At 46.1% G+C, this 19,138-nt stretch overlaps 1 protein-coding gene across 1 annotated transcript; it reads right to left on the bottom strand.

Moving 5' to 3' along the window:
• Window positions 1-4,120: 4,120 nt before the first annotated feature.
• LOC113018414 (uncharacterized) lies at window positions 4,121-6,646 on the bottom strand. Its single transcript, XM_080294123.1, has 3 exons — window positions 6,488-6,646; window positions 6,071-6,166; window positions 4,121-4,894 (listed from the first exon to the last, which is right to left on the bottom strand). Exons 1-3 carry the CDS (start codon window positions 6,569-6,571, stop codon window positions 4,562-4,564), a joined length of 513 nt encoding a protein of 170 aa, XP_080150249.1. The 5' UTR covers window positions 6,572-6,646; the 3' UTR covers window positions 4,121-4,561.
• Between the last annotated feature and the right edge of the window lie 12,492 nt (window positions 6,647-19,138).

Consider the following 19,138-nt stretch of genomic DNA (forward strand, 5'->3'; position numbering starts at 1 on the left):
TTGTATTAACCTCTTAACACTTATTCAAACTCTTAACTGAAAATCCTTTCATTCAGGTGTATAGCTCATGACTAAATGAACACAACATGAGTCATTAAAGCTGAAATTATTAGTGGCAGCGTGCATGTATGCTACTCTGTTTATGTCTTTTATGAAACACAGAGTGAGCTGATACATACGTCTCCTGACACTCTGCAGGTATTTTACTGGTCAAACGAGGCTTCTCTGGAGCTCTTTGTCCAGCTCAGGTGTTTCAGCGTGCAGCTCTCTGAGCTTCAGCAGCAGAACTGAATCCACAGACTTTAGCAGCAGCACGAGAAGTGACACCCAACTGCTCACATGCTTTTTAAATGTTCATTTATTATTGTTTTGGTTACATTCATTCATAACCAAATTTGACTTCATCAATATTTATGACCTACCGCTCAACCTGCTGTACTCAGCTTTGAGCAGCTGACATGACTTGACAGGAGTCGATGCAAGGTGATGCCACTGTTTTCACATCAGCCTTTCAGTGTGAAAAACGATCAGCATGCATGTTTTTAATACTGAATTCATTCTATTTTGTCAGTTTAACACGTCCTCTGTCAAAGTGACAGAGGTAAAGCTGAACTTTAAAATACAAACATCCTCCATTTTGTTCTGTGCTTAAACTCAAAGGCTCGTAATGAACTTTGCAGGTTTCAGTTTAATTTCGGTGTCTTGTAGCAAACTTGTGCTCTTCAGGCAGAACTGGGATCTGATGCATGTTTACATGTTCTCCCGGTACCTGTGTGGATTATCTCTGGACACTCCAGCTTCCTCCCACAGTCCAAAGACATGCAGTTAGTGGGGTTAGGATAAGTCGTCATTCTAAATTGCTCATAGGTGTGAATGTGAGTGTGAATGGTTGTCTCTCACCTGAAACAGGCAGAAATATGAAATATGTGGGCCCCAATCTTGTGAAGAGCAACAAGATGGACGCTGGTTGACCGCTGTTGACATCTAGAAATTTTTGTTAATATCTTTAAAATAATAGCGGCATAAACAACAATTTCTGCAGCACAAACCAGCACAAACGTAGCACAAACATTTAACATCAATTTTGTTTGATTTGGATAATGTGGGGGGGCTGGTTGACATTTTGACCTTTACCTTTTCATTAATATCTTTAAAACAGAGGCAGCACAAACGAAAATTTTAGCAGCACAAACCAGCACAAACGTAGCACAAACGTTTGATACCAATGGCTAACACTGAGCAGTGCTGATTTTCTAACACTGGAATATTTCTAACATTTTGAGTTATTTTCCAGTGTTAGAAAATCAGCACTGCTCAGTGTTAGCCATTGTTAATCTTCAAAACTGACTAGGTTACTTTTAAACATATAACACTGTCAAAAGTGTTAATTTAACACTCAACAGTGTTGTATTTAACACTCAGAGGTGTGGACCCATATAGACACTCTCTAGTGTTAATTTAACACTGGAGATTTTGCTGTGTGGAAGAGTGACATAAAAACTTTAGTGACACCTTTACACAGTGTTCAGGACACCAGGGTGCTGCAGGCATTACTGTGTGTAATATGCAGTATGATGTAGTGGAGTTGGAACTCTTTTCTAAAGCTTTGCTAATCTCAGCTACCATCACAGGTTTGCATAAGTACACAGTTATGACTGAGGCCTAATCAAATTTCCAAATAAACTGATCATAAAGTCTTCTGTCTCTGCTTCATCTCAGTAAGTGATGATGAGGGTCTAACATGAAGTCACAGCAGTGTTATCTGGACAAGATGTAGCTCATTTTTTACACATTTGTACAGTTTTAGGGACGACAGGGTGCTGCACTCATTCTTCTTCAAGTGCGTGTGAGAAATAAATTCACCATAAACTGTTGAACTGCATGCCAGTGAAACAAAGAGTCAAAGGAGCTTGCAAAGAAAAGCGTCTGGACTTCTTTAAGTTGCTTGAAGACGTTTCACCTCTCATCCGAGAAGCTTCTTCAGTTCTAAGGTCAAATGGTGGAGAGTCCCAGATATAAACCTAGTGGGAGTGACCCCCCACAGAGGGACAAAAGGACCCCCTGATGATCCTCTAATCGCCTGAGCCAAGGTGTGAAATTGGGTGTGGGACCCAATCAGCCAGAGTTTCGGGTGTGTTCATTGTGAAACCTGGCCCCACCTTATCATGCGAATTCCTGAGGTCAGATGGCCCAGGATGTGAGTGGGCGTTAAGGCATCTGGGAAGGGATCTCAAAACTGGATTATAGATGGCAGAGAGTTGGTGTCGTAAACCCCCGCCTCTGTTCAAAGATGGTCGCTCACAGTGGACATAGATGGCTTCTTTCACTCCTAAAGACACTTTTCTTTGCAAGCTCCTTTGACTACGATGACCTGGATGACTGAGAACCTTCACAGACAGTGAAACAAAAACATTTTTACTGTGTGTGTCAGAGAAGAAGAATGTTTCTGTGCTTCTCTTTACATTTCCCGTAAATACTTTGACATCGCTGTGCGTGTGCATGCGTGCCTGCATGTGTGTGTGTGTGTGAGACACTGACTCAGCTGTCAGCCACTTTTCTCCTGTACAGCTAGTGCACATCTATAAAGGAGTATCAAAAAAATAAACACAATTTTTGTCACTTACACTCTGTCATACAGATTTGGCTCCATTTGACCCTCCAGTACTAACTCGGGAGAGCAGACCTGTTCAGTCTCTCTAATTGGTGTGCAGGACTGTGCCAGCTGTAGTTGATGGTTTTTCTTTGAGCAAGTCTTTAATGTTTCCTTTTCATCAACACTGGAGTTTTCTTGATGGTTTTCATTTGGTTTAGCAGCTTTGCCTGAAATCTTTTTTTATTGAAATCCGGTTTTAATTTTTTTTTTTAAATCTGGTTCAACTCTTTTTTTTCACCTGAATGTTTGATTAGTTTCCATAAAAAGTTTAAAGGTACTTACTGGGATTTCTAAAGTATCCAGATTTTACTAATTATAGACAAAATTCATTTATAGTATAATTGATTGTTTTATTTATTTATTTATTCATTGAAATATAAGAAGCAGAACAGTGCAGGCAATCAAAACTAACACTCCTTCACAGAGAAAGGCGGAGAAAGAAGGATATATATAAATATATATATTTATATATATATATATATATATATATATATATATATATATATATATATTCTACTATAAAGGCATGAGACTGTGTCCTTGGGAAGTAGAAAGCTGCAGACTCTCACTCATGCTTGCTCTTATCTATATTTTCCCAGGAAAATATAGATAAGAGGGAACTATTTTCTGTGGAGAGTTACAGGAATGCTGTTGTTTAGTCTAGAATGAGATGCTTCTGTAATAAAACTGTCAGGGGCTCGTCACCATTTTGAGATCTGCGGCAGCGTGTCATGCAGGATGCATCTCCCTTCTAGAAGTATTGTTAAAGAGAAATAAAGTGTTAAATGGTATACTGAGCAGTGTTTTGTCTTCCATCGGTTGCCTCTGAGGATTCAAAAGAACTCGGTGAAGTGCTGATTTTAACAGTACTGAGCTCGGTTCTGTCACGCTTCTCTAAACAAACATCACAGCAACTACAATGATCAGCCATGTGAGCTGATTAGAGTTAAGTTAATAAAGTGAAAATATACCTAACAGTGAGCCCTCATCTGGGACTCTCCTCAGCTCTTTCTGGGACAGTGGCGCGGCTGCACCTCTGTTGGTCTTCCTTGATCTCTTGTGTTCTGAGGGCCTCTGGATGTCTGGAGTCTTGATCTCCTCCATACCTGCTTCATGCCCTCCACTGTAAACCCGAATCAGTTGACTGAACTTAAAACATTTGTGGAAACTGATTACCTCAAAAGTTTTAAGTACACAAACTCATCTTTTATAAGTATGGGGTATTCAAAATTTGTATTTATTGTTAACTTAAAAATTTTAAATTATATTTTTATTTTATTAATTGAGCTTTACTTAAAAACTATATACTTTAATTTTAATATTTTTGTGTTTTTTGTAGTTTACTATTTTGATCCATCACATAGCAATTATATTACAAACTAAACTCAAATTATATGATTATTAATTAAAAGATATTTATTCTTAAATGTTTGAGTGTAGACTAGTAAAAAAAATTAGAGAAATTCATTTACTTTACATTTTGTTTATTTAACATTTTTTATGGAAATGTAAAAACATCACTTAGTATTTTTATAAAACCACTAACATGGACATTGGCACCATAAAGTGAGCATTATAAATTCAATGTAGAACATGTATATTTTTATAAAATCACAAAGGACAACATCAGTCCTAATTGCATCTTACTCAAAATACATAAATTCAAAATAAAAAGTCAAATACTAATCACTTTTGTTTGAAAAAGAAATGAAAAACAATTTTATAAAATGGGTACAAATAAAGATGATCATCTTCCAAATAACCAAAGCAAAATTAGGTAAACTGATGGAGTTAAATCCACCCAAAGTCTGTAGTAAACTTAAAGTGCTTTAAATAAAGTGCTTAAAACAAAGTGCTCAGTAACAGAGTGCATGTCCTACCAAACATTGCCTTATATTCCTTCCAGAACTACTCTTTCAGCAACAAATCATTTTTAAGAGCATGTAGGCAGGGTTTCAGAGGTTTGCCGTCATCAAGCCCCATGAAGATTTTTTGGACAAAGGTAAATGTGTGAACGAGCTTCTTGGGGTAGTCCAAATGCAGAGCATAGATCAAGCCAAACAATAAGGCAAATGCATCTGCAAATCTGGGAATATCACGCATCACCAAGTCGCCTTCCACCACAACGGCCATGCTTGAGGAAGTAAAATGGACAGAACTGGTCTGGGAAGCGCCGTCGGTAACCACTGTGAGAAGGGCAACTGGAGTGTCAATGAGGGTCGACTCATCCAATGTGTCCGCCTGGAATAGACACAGTATCAATAAGTAAGGTTGGTTTGAGAGAATGTGACAAGCAAGACCTGTAATCTAGCAAAAAATTCAGCAGTGTAGTGGGTTACTTTGTAACGGGTTAGGGTACTCTACTTTTTTGAAAAATGTACATTAACGCGTTCGCTTCTTGCATTACATAATTAGTATGTTTGTTATTTTTCTAAAAAAAAACAAAACAAAAAAAAAACGTCATTTTTTATTTTATGACTTTATCTCAAAAAGAAACTAAATCTTGACTTCAGCCTTGTTTTTGGGGCCACCTGCAGCGTAGCCGAAGTGCTGTGATACGCCTGTGCCCTGCTCCTGACCCTGTGTGTGTGTGTGAGGGTTTTCTAAAGAGAGGGTATTTTGCTTGTACAATTTGGTAGCTGCTAGGGTATTAAATTCCATCCATCCATCTTCATCCGCTTTATCCGAGGCCGGGTCGCAGGGGCAGCAGCCTAAGCAAAGAGGCCCAGACCTCCCTCTCCCCAGCCACCTCCTCCAGCTTATCCGGGGGAACACCAAGGCGTTCCCAGGCCAGCCGAGAGATATAATCTCTCCAGCATGTCCTGGGTCTGCCCCGGGGCCTCCTCCCGGTGGGACATGCCTGGAACACCTCACCCAGGAGGCGCCCAGGGGGCATCCTTGTTAGATGCCCGAACCACCTCAGCTGGCTCCTTTCGATGTGGAGCAGCAGCTGCTCTACTCTGAGCCCCTCCCGGATGGCCGAACTTCTCACCCTATCTCTAAGGGAGAGGCCAGCCACCCTTCGGAGGAAGCTCATTTCTGCCGCTTGTATCCGCGATCTCGTTCTTTCGGTCACTACCCACAGCTCGTGGCCATAGGTGAGGGTAGGGACGTAGATCGACCGGTAAATTGAGAGCTTCGCTTTTACACTCAGCTCCCTCTTCACCACGACGGACCGGTGCAGCGTCCGCATTACTGCAGCTGCAGCCCCAATCCGTCTGTCGATCTCCGGCTCCCTTCTCCCATCACTCGCGAACAAGACCCCGAGATACTTGAACTCCTCCACTTGGGGCAGGAACTCATCCCCGACCCGGAGTGGGCACTCCACCCTAGAGGGTGGGTATTAAATTGGATTTAAAAAAATCCATGGTGTTTTATCTCACTGGCAGAATTTAAGTGATGCAAAAATACACTTACATTACATGTCTTAAAGAATTCTGGGTCCTCCTCCCGCAGGTATACAGGAAGGGCACGAAGCACTGCAGTGCGTTTCACGTTGATATCAGGCGCCTCCTAAAAAGGGAAAAGAAAAGTTCATTGAACACAAAGTTTTCAGGTGTCATTCTTTGGGGAGAATACATGTTTATGAAACTGCATGGCATGTGACTCTACATAATTTTGGAGACATTTCTTTTAAGACACAACCTTTCTGTCTCTTATGACAAAGAGTCTGTATCTTACTCATTTGACAAAAATCCTACACAGTATTTTAAAGTAACATACCAGATCAGAGCTGTAATCTGTATAAAACACAAATGTTCAAAGCAAGGAAAAATTGAGTTTTTATCGGTGAAACTTTTAATTTGTGTTAATTTTATCATTATCAATATTCACCTGAAGATCATAATGATTCAGGATGGTTCGCAGAGCCTCTGATATCTTGCCAGTCCGTGCAGCCTTCTGTCTGTATAGAGCCATAAGTCGTGGTGTGTGTCTGTCAAGTTCAGCGTAGAACTGGTTCCGCAGGTTGATGTTTGTGACTCGGAACTCTGCACAAATCTAAAACAAAACAGGACAAAAACATCCAACATGAAGCCAAATTACTGACCAAATTTACATCTTATCATTAAAGAGGAATTGCCCAACTTCTGTCTAACCTTGTTTTATAGATGTCCTATGAAGTTTTTTTTTTTTCTTTTTTTTTTTTAAAATTGGACCCGAACCACAAGCACAAGTGTATCACAAAGCTGACATATATTTTTGTTTGTTATCTATTATTTATTTATGTGTTATTTATTTATTATCTGAATCGGAAGAGATCTGCTGAACTTGCATTGTTTCATGTTAAACTGAAGAAGAAAAAAAAAAAATCAAAGCACAGATACCTGAGAGTCAAATCGCAGAGCAGGCCATTTCTCTAAGAAGTTCTTTACCATTGGGTTGTCTTGAACAATTTCATGGTGACGAAGTGCAAAGGTAGTCTGCATCAGTTTTTCAATCATTACTTTGTTGGGCTCAGTCTTCTCAACCTCATTTTTTATCTGGACTCTCATATCCTCCAAACTGACCTGATCTTCTTCTGTTTCCCCTTTCAAGAACAATTTTAAAGTGCAAATCACACCTGCTTAGATGATCTATTACTTTACCATGCAAATAATTCTATTTCTATATTTATATAATTGCCAGTTTCTTGACAAACATTCAAGGAGATCTACCGTTTTTTGCAACGTGAGCCTTATGGAATGCAAAATGTTTGTTTACTCACTCACACAACTTAGGTGCTATTTTGAGTCCTTTGAGAGATATTTAGATCAATTCCTGACCAGCCTATATCCATATAATGAAAGTTGTTGGGGCACTAGACACTGCAGCTTTTACATAAAGCATAACCTGCCACAAAACGCCATTATTTTCCCACTGTTTTGTTATGAATTCCAAGCACTTGGTAGCATCTTGGTTGTGCTTTGTTGTCATCATCCGGGGACTTTTACAAATGTTTAGTCACACTAGTTGGAGCTCAACTAGATAGTGTTGAAACCAACACATAATGACTGCACGCCATTGTTGTTGTAGTGAAAGCAAAACTTTCAGTCCGTGCTCTACGACGGCAGTTGGGTAGACAGAACTTGCTACTCCAAATATCAACACGGTTTGCGTGTTTCTGGTTTACAAAATTTCCTATAATTTCGTACACAACCATTGCAGAACACAGTGAATGTTCAGCCAAGACTAAAATGACCATGGTGTCCAGCTATGACATCACAGCTTTGGACATCTTTTTAGCCAGGAGTTAACTGTAAAGGTCAGCTTTAAACATACCCGAATCATAATTATATACGCTCACAAACACCACCTACTGCCAACAGGGCATAACATACAACTCCCTTCAGTTACATCACACGTCCAGATTATGAAACTTTCAGTCAAAATTTGGGTTTCTAAACATTTTTAATTTTGAAATACCCCAATCAACGTATCAAGACGTTTTTTGGGGGACATTTTATATGCATTTCAACAACTACTGAAATCTGCACTTTAAGGTACTTAATGAATGGTTTCTTTTAAAAATTAAAAATGATTGAGTATTTTCACATCACATGAAAATATTAATTTTTAATACAAATTTGGCCCTACAAAAAAATGGAAACTCAGTAATCAATATAATGGAGATTCTCTAAACATGAGCGAATATCACAGTAAAATTGTTGATTGGGATTTACACATTCGATGTATCCTCAGTAATTTTGTACAATTATACAAAATTATTTTATAAGAACTCAACAACTAAATATGAAGTGTTATAACTTACCACAAAAGTTGAACTGTGCCACCGACCCTTGGTAGATCTGCACATGATAAAAAGATGCATTATAAATAATAACACAGCTATTAATAATTATACTGGCGGGGTACATTAAAGATGTTAATGTCACAAAATAAAATAGACTGGTTGAAAAAAGTACAAGGTAATGGTAATGGGGGGAGCCATGAAAATATATCTTTTCAACATGATTCAGTGTGACAAAGCAGGGGCATGATTTAAAAAAAACAAAAAAAAAAAAACAGGTCTTTTAACCTACAAATGTGGATGTAAATGTAAATGGGGTGCCGCCGGTGCATCGAGCCACCTGGGGGGCTTTTCAACTGTTGGGGGAGATTGTCACATCTTGCAGGAGCTTTCCTCTCTTCAGGAACTCTCTCTGCAGGAAGGGGAGATACAGGAGAGGTGGAGGAAGATCTCAGCCTGGGCGTCTATTGTCTTATGTAGTCTGGAAGATGAGTGGATGGTGGGGTGGGTGCAGTTTTCTCTGTGGTGGGGTTGGGTGGACTGTCCCAGGCTCTGTGGGGCAGGGAGGCGCTGCTGCACTGGTCCCCGGTCTGGATGGGCCTGGGCCCCCTTTCCCTGGCGGGTCGCGGAGTATGGGGGTGCCTACTGGGGTCAGCGGGGGAGCTGGCCCCAGGGAGGGGTCACTTGCCCCTCCCTTCCTTCCCTCCCCATCTCCAGCTGCCTCCCTCTTCCCGCTCTACCACAACCACCCACACATGCAGGGCCTTGGAGTAGGGGTATGTCACCAGGGTGCAGAGGAGGCTACCCCCCCCCCCCCCCGTCTTCTTCTGGCTGCCTCTGGCTCAATTTTATCCCACAACTTAGACATTCACATTACTCACACTCTCATTACACATACATATAGGATCTTGGGGGTGGGCACGATACATGGAATCCAGGTTACCATCAGGGTGTACACCTCACCCCTGGCGTCGTTGCCCACCTCTCAATTTTAAATACACTTAGACATTGAGGGCTATCAGGAGGGACTATGCACTTACCTGCTGCTCTCTGGCAGGTAGCTCCATGCCCTCCTGGGTTTTAAATGCACCTTAGAACACACATGCATCAACACTACAATGAGCGGGTGGAGGGAGGTTTGGAGTCTTCTCTCACCTCCGTTCTCTGCAACCTGCTGGAGCGGGGGGGCTAGGAGGAGGAGTTGGCCGTCCGACTGCGGTCTGGAGTGTGGGGCCTCCCTGCTGCTGCGGAGTCGGGGCGGTCTGCCTCTCCCCACCGCAGGGAAAAGGGTAATACCACCTGGGTCTGGGTGCAGTTCCCCCCTCCAGGGGCAAGGGTACCTAGACCCGGTTCGTAGAGTACGCTTGGGGAGTGTGATCGTGTGTACAGCGTCTCTTTATGTCTGTCTCCACGTTGGTTGAGTGTGGAGTAAGTGCATATGAGAGCATGAGGGTGGGAATGGATGTTTGTATTTGTGTGTGCCTGTATGTCTGTGTCTATATGTCAGGTTGGCTATCAGACGCCACCTCTCTGGGGACATCTCAGGCCCTCCAAGGTTTGGAGGCCTATCTCCCCCCACCACCACTTCCCCTGCCAGTGGCGGACTCCCTCAGACATCGGTGCGTTGGTGGTTCTTTGTGTCTGGGGATGGGCGTCCAGGTACACGCCGGCTCACTCCTTGGTGGCCGCTTATCGGGGCCTGGAGCCTGGGGCTCGCTCGGGCCACTTCGGAGGTGGGGTGCCCTCAGCCTCTCGGCCTGGGGCTCGGTCACTCAGGCACAGCTGGCTGCCGGCGGAGCTCACGGGCGCATCACTGCAACTCCCCCTGGCTTCTGCTCCGCGGCTGCTGGGTGACCCCTCATCTGGGACTCTCCTCAGCTCTTTCTGGGACAGTGGCGCGGCTGCCCCTCTGTTAGTCTTCCTTGGTCTCTTGTGTTCTGGGGGCCTCTGGATGTCTGGAGTTTTGATCTCCTCCATACCTGCTTCATGCCCTGGAGGACGGGGCTGTGGCCCCCCCACACCCTCTAGCAGATCATTACATGAAGGAACCTTTTAAAAAAACAAGCGCGTCCATGCTCACAGGTGTACACACACACACAAGCTACACCCTTTTTGGCTCCTACCTTAAAGCACACTGTGCGCTGTAGATATTACGTGCTGCACAATAATGTTTAATATTTAGTATTTACTGTTATATTCCCATAGATCATCATGATGTTGTTTATTGTATTGCTCTTTTTTTTCTTCTGGTTCTTTTCTTTTCTTTCTCAACAGGTGATCCAGGTGATCGATATGTCATGGTCGGACGGTCCTTCCCGGAGCGACCTGTCTGTGTGTGTATGTGTGTGCTTCTCTCTCGCTCTCCTCCTCCACCCAGTGGCTGACACACCTGCACCTAATTTGCCATCCAGCTGTCACTGATCATCCTCGTTGTGGACTGAGGTACTTAACTATGTGTCTGGATGGCAGTCGACGCTGGATTGTACTGGAGGCTCGGTAGTAAAGAGTGTTTTCTTACTTTTAACATAGCCTTAGCCGGCTACCCTTCTCACCTGTAGCTGTCGTCACTTGTTTATAGGAGGAAGTGATACGGAGCAGAAGGTTGGAGAGAAGGAGTCCGCTGGATTAAGCCCTCGGAGGAGAAACACACTCAGATAATCACTTGGGAGACTCACCTGCACACCACTGGGAATTTGGAGATGATCACCGTTGGATTTTTGTACTTCGCTTTGTGACTGTTTTGAGCACTGTAAATAAACGCACTGTTTGCTTCGCATCCAGAGCTCCGCGACTGAGTCTGCATTTCCCCCATTACCCGTGACAGAACAATCCAGCCAGCTATGGACTCAGCGGACTCAACCCCCGTCCAGCGCGAGCTCGCGCTTCAAGCTGAACGGTTGGAGCGGCATGAACAGATGCTGCAGCATGTTGCCAAGGAGCAGTCCGCGCTACTACAGGTGGTATCTGAACTGAAAGGTATGTTGCTTGCTACACCTAGGGCACCCATTCAACCACCAGAGCCCAGTACACCACCACAACCACCAGTGGAGCTTCTAAATATGGCGGCGGCCTGTCCCCTTCCCCCATCTCCGCCTCCACCTCAGCGAGAACACACGTTCCCTATACCTGAAAAATTCAGTGGAGAGTTGGACAAGAGCCGGGGGTTTTTGGCTCAATGCTCTTTGATTTTTAGGCAGCAGACTCGAGCTTATGCCTCTGATATCGCCAAGATCACCCTCATGGTGGAGCTCATGACTGGACGAGCGCTACTCTGGGCTCAAGCAGTCCTGAGCGCCCAATCCTCCATCTCATATAGTGATTTTTTGAGCAAATTTCGGTGTGTGTTTGACAAAGGCTCTAACCCTGACAGTGCTGCTCATCGCATGTTTACTTTAAAGCAGGGCCGGCGAAGCGTGGCAGACTTCTCCGTGGACTTTTGGATCCTGGCCGAGGAGACGGGTTGGGAGGAAAAGGCGCTCCGAGGAGCATTCCTAAACAGCTTAAACGACAATGTCAAACGTGAGTTGGCCACTAAAGAGCTTCCTAAATCGTTAAGTGCCCTGGTTAACATGTGTATCAGTCTAGACGACCATATGCGGGAGTTTGGCAGGCGGACTGGAGATGGGCGACGGTCAGTAGGGGTCGTAGGAGTTTCGACTGGACTCCCCTCTCTCGAGTGGAGAGAGGAGGGAACGGACTCACCTGCTGACGAGGAGCAACCCATGCAGCTCGGACGGACTAAATTCACCCGGAGCAGAAGACAACTGGTGGGTGAGTGTTTTGTGTGCGGGAGGAAGGGGCATTTCGCGGACTCCTGTCCCTCACGGCTAAAAGACTCAGCCCGTCACTAAAGGTGGGGATACTGACGGGTGCGCCGGTGAATACATTCCTCCACCTCAGCTGCCCTGCTAAATTATGGTTTCTTTCCCGCACCCATTCTTGTGATGCACTAATAGACTCAGGAGCTGAACAAAGTTTTTTGGATGAGGCTTTGGCCCACAAGATGGGTTTGCCTGTTGTTCCTCTCCCGGAAACACTCCAGGTGTCAGCGCTTAATGGCAGGCCTTTAGCCGCTGTCACTCACCGCACTCAAGAAATCACACTCACTCTCTCCGGCAACCACACTGAACAGATGTTCCTGTTTCTCTTCAAGGCACCTGACACACCCTTAGTTTTGGGATTCCCCTGGCTCCAGCGACACAATCCACAGATTGATTGGGCCAAGGGATGTATCGTAGGGTGGAGCACCCGTTGCCATGAGCAGTGTTTACGCTCTGCTGTGCCGGGTTGCATGTCAGACGATCTTGCGGGGCCGCCCTCTCGCCTCGACTTGTCAACCGTGCCAGCCGAATATCATGATCTAGGTCGAGTCTTTAGCAAAGACGGGGCCCAATCGCTGCCCCCCCATCGTCCGTACGACTGCGGGATTGATTTGCTCTCAGGCGCCCCCTTGCCCACTAGCCGACTCTACAGTATCTCGAAACCTGAGCGCGAGTCTATGGAGCGCTACATCACAGACTCCCTGGCAGCAGGCATCATCCGTCCCTCCACCTCTCCCTTGGGTGCAGGCTTCTTTTTTGTTAAAAAGAAAGATGCGTCCCTACGCCCCTGCATTGACTATCGGGGACTGAACAAGATCACTATCAAAAACAAATATCCTCTACCTCTGCTCACCTCAGCTTTTGAACTCCTTCAAGGAGCCACCCATTTCACCAAACTTGATCTCCGCAATGCTTATCACCTGGTCCGCATCCGCAAGGGGGACGAGTGGAAGACGGCCTTCAACACCCATCTGGGCCACTTCGAGTACCTGGTAATGCCGTTCGGACTCACTAACGCCCCTGCCATTTTCCAAGCCCTGGTAAATGACGTCCTACGAGATTTTTTAAACCACTTCGTGTTCGTCTACCTTGATGACATTCTGATTTTCTCCAGGTCCGGAGCTGAGCATGTTAAGCATGTGAGACTGGTGTTGCACCGCCTGCTGGAGAATCGGCTGTTTTGTAAAGCGGAGAAATGTGAGTTTCATGCCTCAACTGTCTCTTTTCTGGGTTTCATCATTGAACAGGGCCGGTTGCGAGCAGACCCGGCTAAGGTCAAAGCTGTGTTGGAGTGGCCTGTGCCCGGCACTCGGAAGAAGTTGCAAAGTTTTCTGGGATTCAGCAACTTCTACAGACGCTTCATCCGGGACTTCGGTAAGGTGGCATTGCCTCTTACCCAACTCACGTCGCCCAAACAGCCGTACCAGTGGTCTCCAGCGGCTCAGCAAGCATTCGACCGTCTCAAGAGCTTGTTTGCCTCGGCCCCCATCCTGGCCCAGGCTGACCTCGCCCTGCCGTTTGTGGTGGAGGTGGACGCTTCTGATTCTGGAGTTGGGGCGGTTCTCTCTCAGCGCAAGGCAGGTAAATTACACCCCTGTGCCTTTTTCTCCCGTCGGCTCACTCAGGCTGAAAGGAATTATGACGTGGGCGACCGGGAGCTTCTTGCCATCAAGTTGGCGCTGGAGGAGTGGCGGCACTGGTTGGAGGGGAGCGAACATCCTGTTATCGTGTGGACGGACCACAAGAACCTCGCCTACCTCCAAGCGGCTAAGCGCCTGAATGCCCGACAGGCCAGGTGGGCACTGTTTTTTGCACGGTTTAACCTAACCATCACCTACAGGCCCGGGTCCCGGAATACGAAGCCAGACGCCTTGTCACGCCAGTTCGCGCCAGACACGGACCCTGAGGAGAAGGAGAAACCCATTCTGCCAGCCTCATGCATCGTGGGGACCCTCACCTGGGAGATAGAAAAGGTGGTCCAAGATGCTCAGCGACAAGAACCCGACCCCGGCACCGGTCCAGCAGGTAGATTGTACGTTCCCTCAGCGGTCAGGGGTAAGGTCATCCACTGGGCACACACCGCACGGTTTACCTGCCATCCGGGCAGGAACCGAACTGTCACCTTCTTACAAAGGCTGTTTTGGTGGACCTCTCTCTCTCAGGACGTCCGGGAGTATGTGGCCGCATGTCCTGTGTGCGCCCGAAATAAGACGTCCAACTCCCCTCCATCGGGACTCCTCAGACCACTGCCTGTCCCCAGCCGGCCGTGGTCGCACGTCGCTCTGGACTTCATCACTGGCCTCCCTCCATCCTCTGGTAAAACTGTTATACTCACCATCATTGACCGTTTTTCTAAGGCTGCCCATTTTGTTGCCCTTACCAAACTTCCCACTGCTCTAGAGACTGCCCAGCTCTTGACCCAACATGTTTTCCGCCTTCACGGCATTCCTCTGGACATTGTTTCTGACCGTGGGCCCCAGTTCACCTCGCGGGTATGGAAGATGTTTTGTACCGAGCTGGGGGTCCAGGTCAGCCTGTCCTCTGGGTTCCACCCGCAGACTAATGGGCAGACTGAGCGAGCGAACCAGGAGCTGGAGGCCATGCTGCGCTGCGTCGTTTCCTCCAACCAGTCGTCATGGAGTGAGCAGTTGGCGTGGGCCGAATACGCCCATAACTCTAGCACGTCGGCCGCTACGGGTGTCTCGCCCTTCGAGGCGTCCCTGGGGTATCAACCCCCGCTCCTCTGCATCACGGAGGGAGAGGTGGCCGTGCCTTCCGTGCAACTTCACATGAGGCGCTGTCGACGGATCTGGCGGGCAACTCGAGCGGCACTGCTGCGTACGAGCGCTCAAAACAAGAGACTGGCTGACCGCCGCCGCGTCCCTACACCGGCCTATCGGGTGGGCCAGCAGGTGTGGCTTTCCTCTAAGAACATCACTCTGCGGACTGAGTCCAAGAAGCTGGCTCCCCGGTTCCTTGGACCCTTTTCTGTGCAAGCCATCCTGAATCCAGTGACTGTCCGACTGGCCCTCCCGCGCAACATGAAGGTACACGACGTGTTTCATGTTTCTCAAATTAGGCCGGTCCGGACCAGCCCGTTGTGCCCGCCTCCCGGGCCCCCGCCACCCGCCCTGGATATCGCTGGCGCTCCGGCGTATTCCATTACTCGCATAATGGATGCCAGGCGCCGCGGTAGGGGCTTCCAGTTTTTGGTGGATTGGGCGGGGTACGGTCCGGAAGAGCGTTCCTGGGTGCCGCGGTCTGCGGTTCTCGACCACGCTATGGTGAGAGAGTTCCGCCGTCGGCACCCTGACAAGTTTCGTGGGTCGCCCGGGGGCTCCCGTTAGAGGGGGGGTACTGTCATGGTCGGACGGTCCTTCCCGGAGCGACCTGTCTGTGTGTGTATGTGTGTGCTTCTCTCTCTCTCTCCTCCTCCACCCAGTGGCTGACACACCTGCACCTAATTTGCCATCCAGCTGTCACTGATCATCCTCGTTGTGGACTGAGGTACTTAACTATGTGTCTGGATGGCAGTCGACGCTGGATTGTACTGGAGGCTCGGTAGTAAAGAGTGTTTTCTTACTTTTAACATAGCCTTAGCCGGCTACCCTTCTCACCTGTAGCTGTCGTCACTTGTTTATAGGAGGAAGTGATACGGAGCAGAAGGTTGGAGAGAAGGAGTCCGCTGGATTAAGCCCTCGGAGGAGAAACACACTCAGATAATCACTTGGGAGACTCACCTGCACACCACTGGGAATTTGGAGATGATCACCGTTGGATTTTTGTACTTCGCTTTGTGACTGTTTTGAGCACTGTAAATAAACGCACTGTTTGCTTCGCATCCAGAGCTCCGCGACTGAGTCTGCATTTCCCCCATTACCCGTGACACGATATATGTATTTTTTGTCTGCTTATTTTGTTGATTTTTGTTTTTTGCCCTTTATCCCCGTCCCTCTTCCCCGCTGTTTTTCTTTCTCCCCTTTCAAGTCAAGTCTGTCCCGTACTTAACAAGTGAAATTAAAATAAAATAAACAATAAAGGGTGAATCAAATAGACCATTACGGCAAGGCTGGGATGGTCCATTTGGTAAAGTAAATCAGTTGGGCATCTTTCTTTGCCTTTAGACAATAATTCTGAGGCAAAAGAGCCAAACGGGACAGGCAAAAAAAGAAAATATACCTAACAGATGTTAATTTGATTGTTTGATTCATGATACAGTTCTGTGCAAGTACGTCTAATGTCATTACAGATTATTTAGAAAATGTTAAACAGGTGATTCATTGTAATGTGTAAACATACATGGATGCACAAGTTACAAGGCAAAGAGAGAGGTTGTGTGTCCAGTTTGAGTCATTCATATTTTATTTATTGTTATCATTTATTTTTATTAGTTTTAACATACAGTTAATTCTGTTTCACCAAAACGACGTCTGTGAACAACCGAGATGAAGAGGATTTGAACTTTACTGTTACTGGAGTTTCTACAGGGACGCGTCACTGGAGGCGCAGGGGCCCTTGACTCCAGCAGGGGCCCATGTCTCCAGGGACGTGTCAGTGGAGGCGCAGGGGCCCTTGACTCCAGCAGGGGCCCTTGACTCCAGCAGGGGCCCTTGACTCCAGGGACGCGTCACTGGAGGCTGTCGCGAAATCAGTTTTACCCCGGTTCTTTTTATTCCTCGAGCATCCAGAGATGGCACCGGACTCAGTAGTCATTTTCACAAAATCTTTATTCATCTACGTTCATCTTCATTCATCTTTAAGCATGCACTTCTAGAAGGGAAGATGAGGCCAGTGTCCCTCTGCAAAAATCTTCACTCCTTTGTTCATTACAGTCAGTTTTATAGAAGCGACCCCATCATAAAACCCCCTACGGTGTGCTGCAAACTCTGTCTGTGTCTATGTGCACGAGCACGTGAATGCCTACATGTGCACGTTCCCACGTGTCTATGTGAGTGCTCATGAGTGAGTGTGCGTGTGGATGTGTGTGTGTGACAGTTAAAACACTGTGGGTGTAGATGACTCCCTAGAGCTCATAAAACTCCCCCCACAGTTACAAATGTTAACACCCCCATCTTAAAACATCCTCTGGGGAATTTCCGCTCAATGGGGGAGAAGCCCTCTAAAATCTACTCCTAACTTCACAAGAGAGTGAGGCCTTTATTACTTTACAAACAGTGTCCCTACAATAATTCTACATTCTATGATAACATATTTCTAAACTCTAAAATAAGCTAAACATTCCTACAAGTCCCCCTTTTTTATCTGCTCCATGGCAGATAAAACTAAACTAAATCTTTCACCATAATGTTTTCATACTGTGACTCCCCATTTCCCAAAAGTGGCATCATGGTGTCGGCCTTTGTATCAGATTCTCCCACAGCACGACTGATGAGTCTTACGAACAAGGCTCTGATACAAGGCACACAACAACACCCACATGTCACTAATACTGCAATAAAAACAGACAAAGAAACCATAATTGACATAATGAAACCTTTCCATTGCCCAAAGACAGAGGTCGTCTATGCTTCCAGCAGGTCATCTAATCCCGAATGCTCATGCATTGTAATGGACAACATTCTCAGACCTTCCAGCGCTCGGGTCACAGAGCCATCGGGAGCTGTATTATTTGGAATAAAAGTACAACACATATCCCCAAACATCGCGCAAACGCCCCCTTTTTATCCCAACAACATATCTAACGCCATCCGATTTTGTACTGCCATTAAAGATGTTGGACCCAACTGCTCAGCAAGTCCTTCAACTGCGTCCCTGGTAAGGTTTGCCAATCTCAGGACATTATAGTGCACATAATTAATACGATTCACATTCTTATTTGGAGTTACTGGAAAAAATGCAGAAATTATGGGAAGATTTTCAAATCCTCCAGCAACCTGGTCAGCTAACTTAAATACATTAGGCACACCCCTAGGGACTCCAATGGCATCTACATATATCGGTGATCCTAATGTAAGGTCAAAGGATCCTGATGACCGCTTGCCCAACACATGGCGCCGCCGTCTGGCTGTCAATTGAGCAGTGCCGGGCTTACCCCCTTTTCACCTACTAGAACGAGAGGTGCACCTAAACGTACCATAGCACAGAGACCAGAAGTCCCACTAGGAATTCTAACATATAATCTGTACCCACCACAATAATAATATAAACCAGCATGTGCCCACAGGCCTATTTCAGTGCCAGTGTTTTTGGATACCTTTCCTCTGGCCTGGTACGTCACAGTGCACCAATCAGCGTTTATCTCCCCGGCCTCATGTTCATGTCTGTCAGGGAAAGACACAGTAAAGTTAAAACATGTGTAGTTGGCTCTTCTTGGTGTGAAAGGACCAAGTACAGTGTCATTACCTATTGGTGGAAACAAACTAGCTAACGTAGTGCAATTACCTTCAGAAACCGCTTCTCTCGTGAGTCTAAGCATGCACTCAAACCCCCACTGGTCTTCTGGATATAGGGGAGCTGTTTCTGTGAAAAGATGTGGGCGAGCAGCTGGGCACGCCACACAATCTGAAACATTTCGTTCTCTAGCATTTTGGATGAGCCAATCTAGCCACAAACTGCTGTCACGATAGCCAGTGGCCATTGAAATAAGCTATTTAAGTTTGAGTCTTGTATACTGTTAGACTTGTTAAGTCTAGTCTTGTCTACTTCAAGTATTTGTGGGCCCGATTCAGAAAGTGACAATGGTAAGGGAGGTGTTAAAACAATTCTTCAGGTGCAGAATCTTTAGAATTAATTTTAACCAAACCGTATGGATCCTTCCCTGAGACGTCTGCTCCTAGAAATAAACACACCACAGATCGGGCAGGCCACACAGTGTCATACCAACGATTCAGTGAGAGAGTCAACAGGTCCTGCCCAGTTGAGAAGTCCCGCTGAAACCCAAGCTTCTGATTATTACACTCTATATCTACCATTGGA

Source organism: Astatotilapia calliptera, chromosome 3 (assembly GCF_964374335.1).
Source record: "Astatotilapia calliptera chromosome 3, fAstCal68.1, whole genome shotgun sequence".
NCBI lineage: Eukaryota > Metazoa > Chordata > Actinopteri > Cichliformes > Cichlidae > Astatotilapia > Astatotilapia calliptera.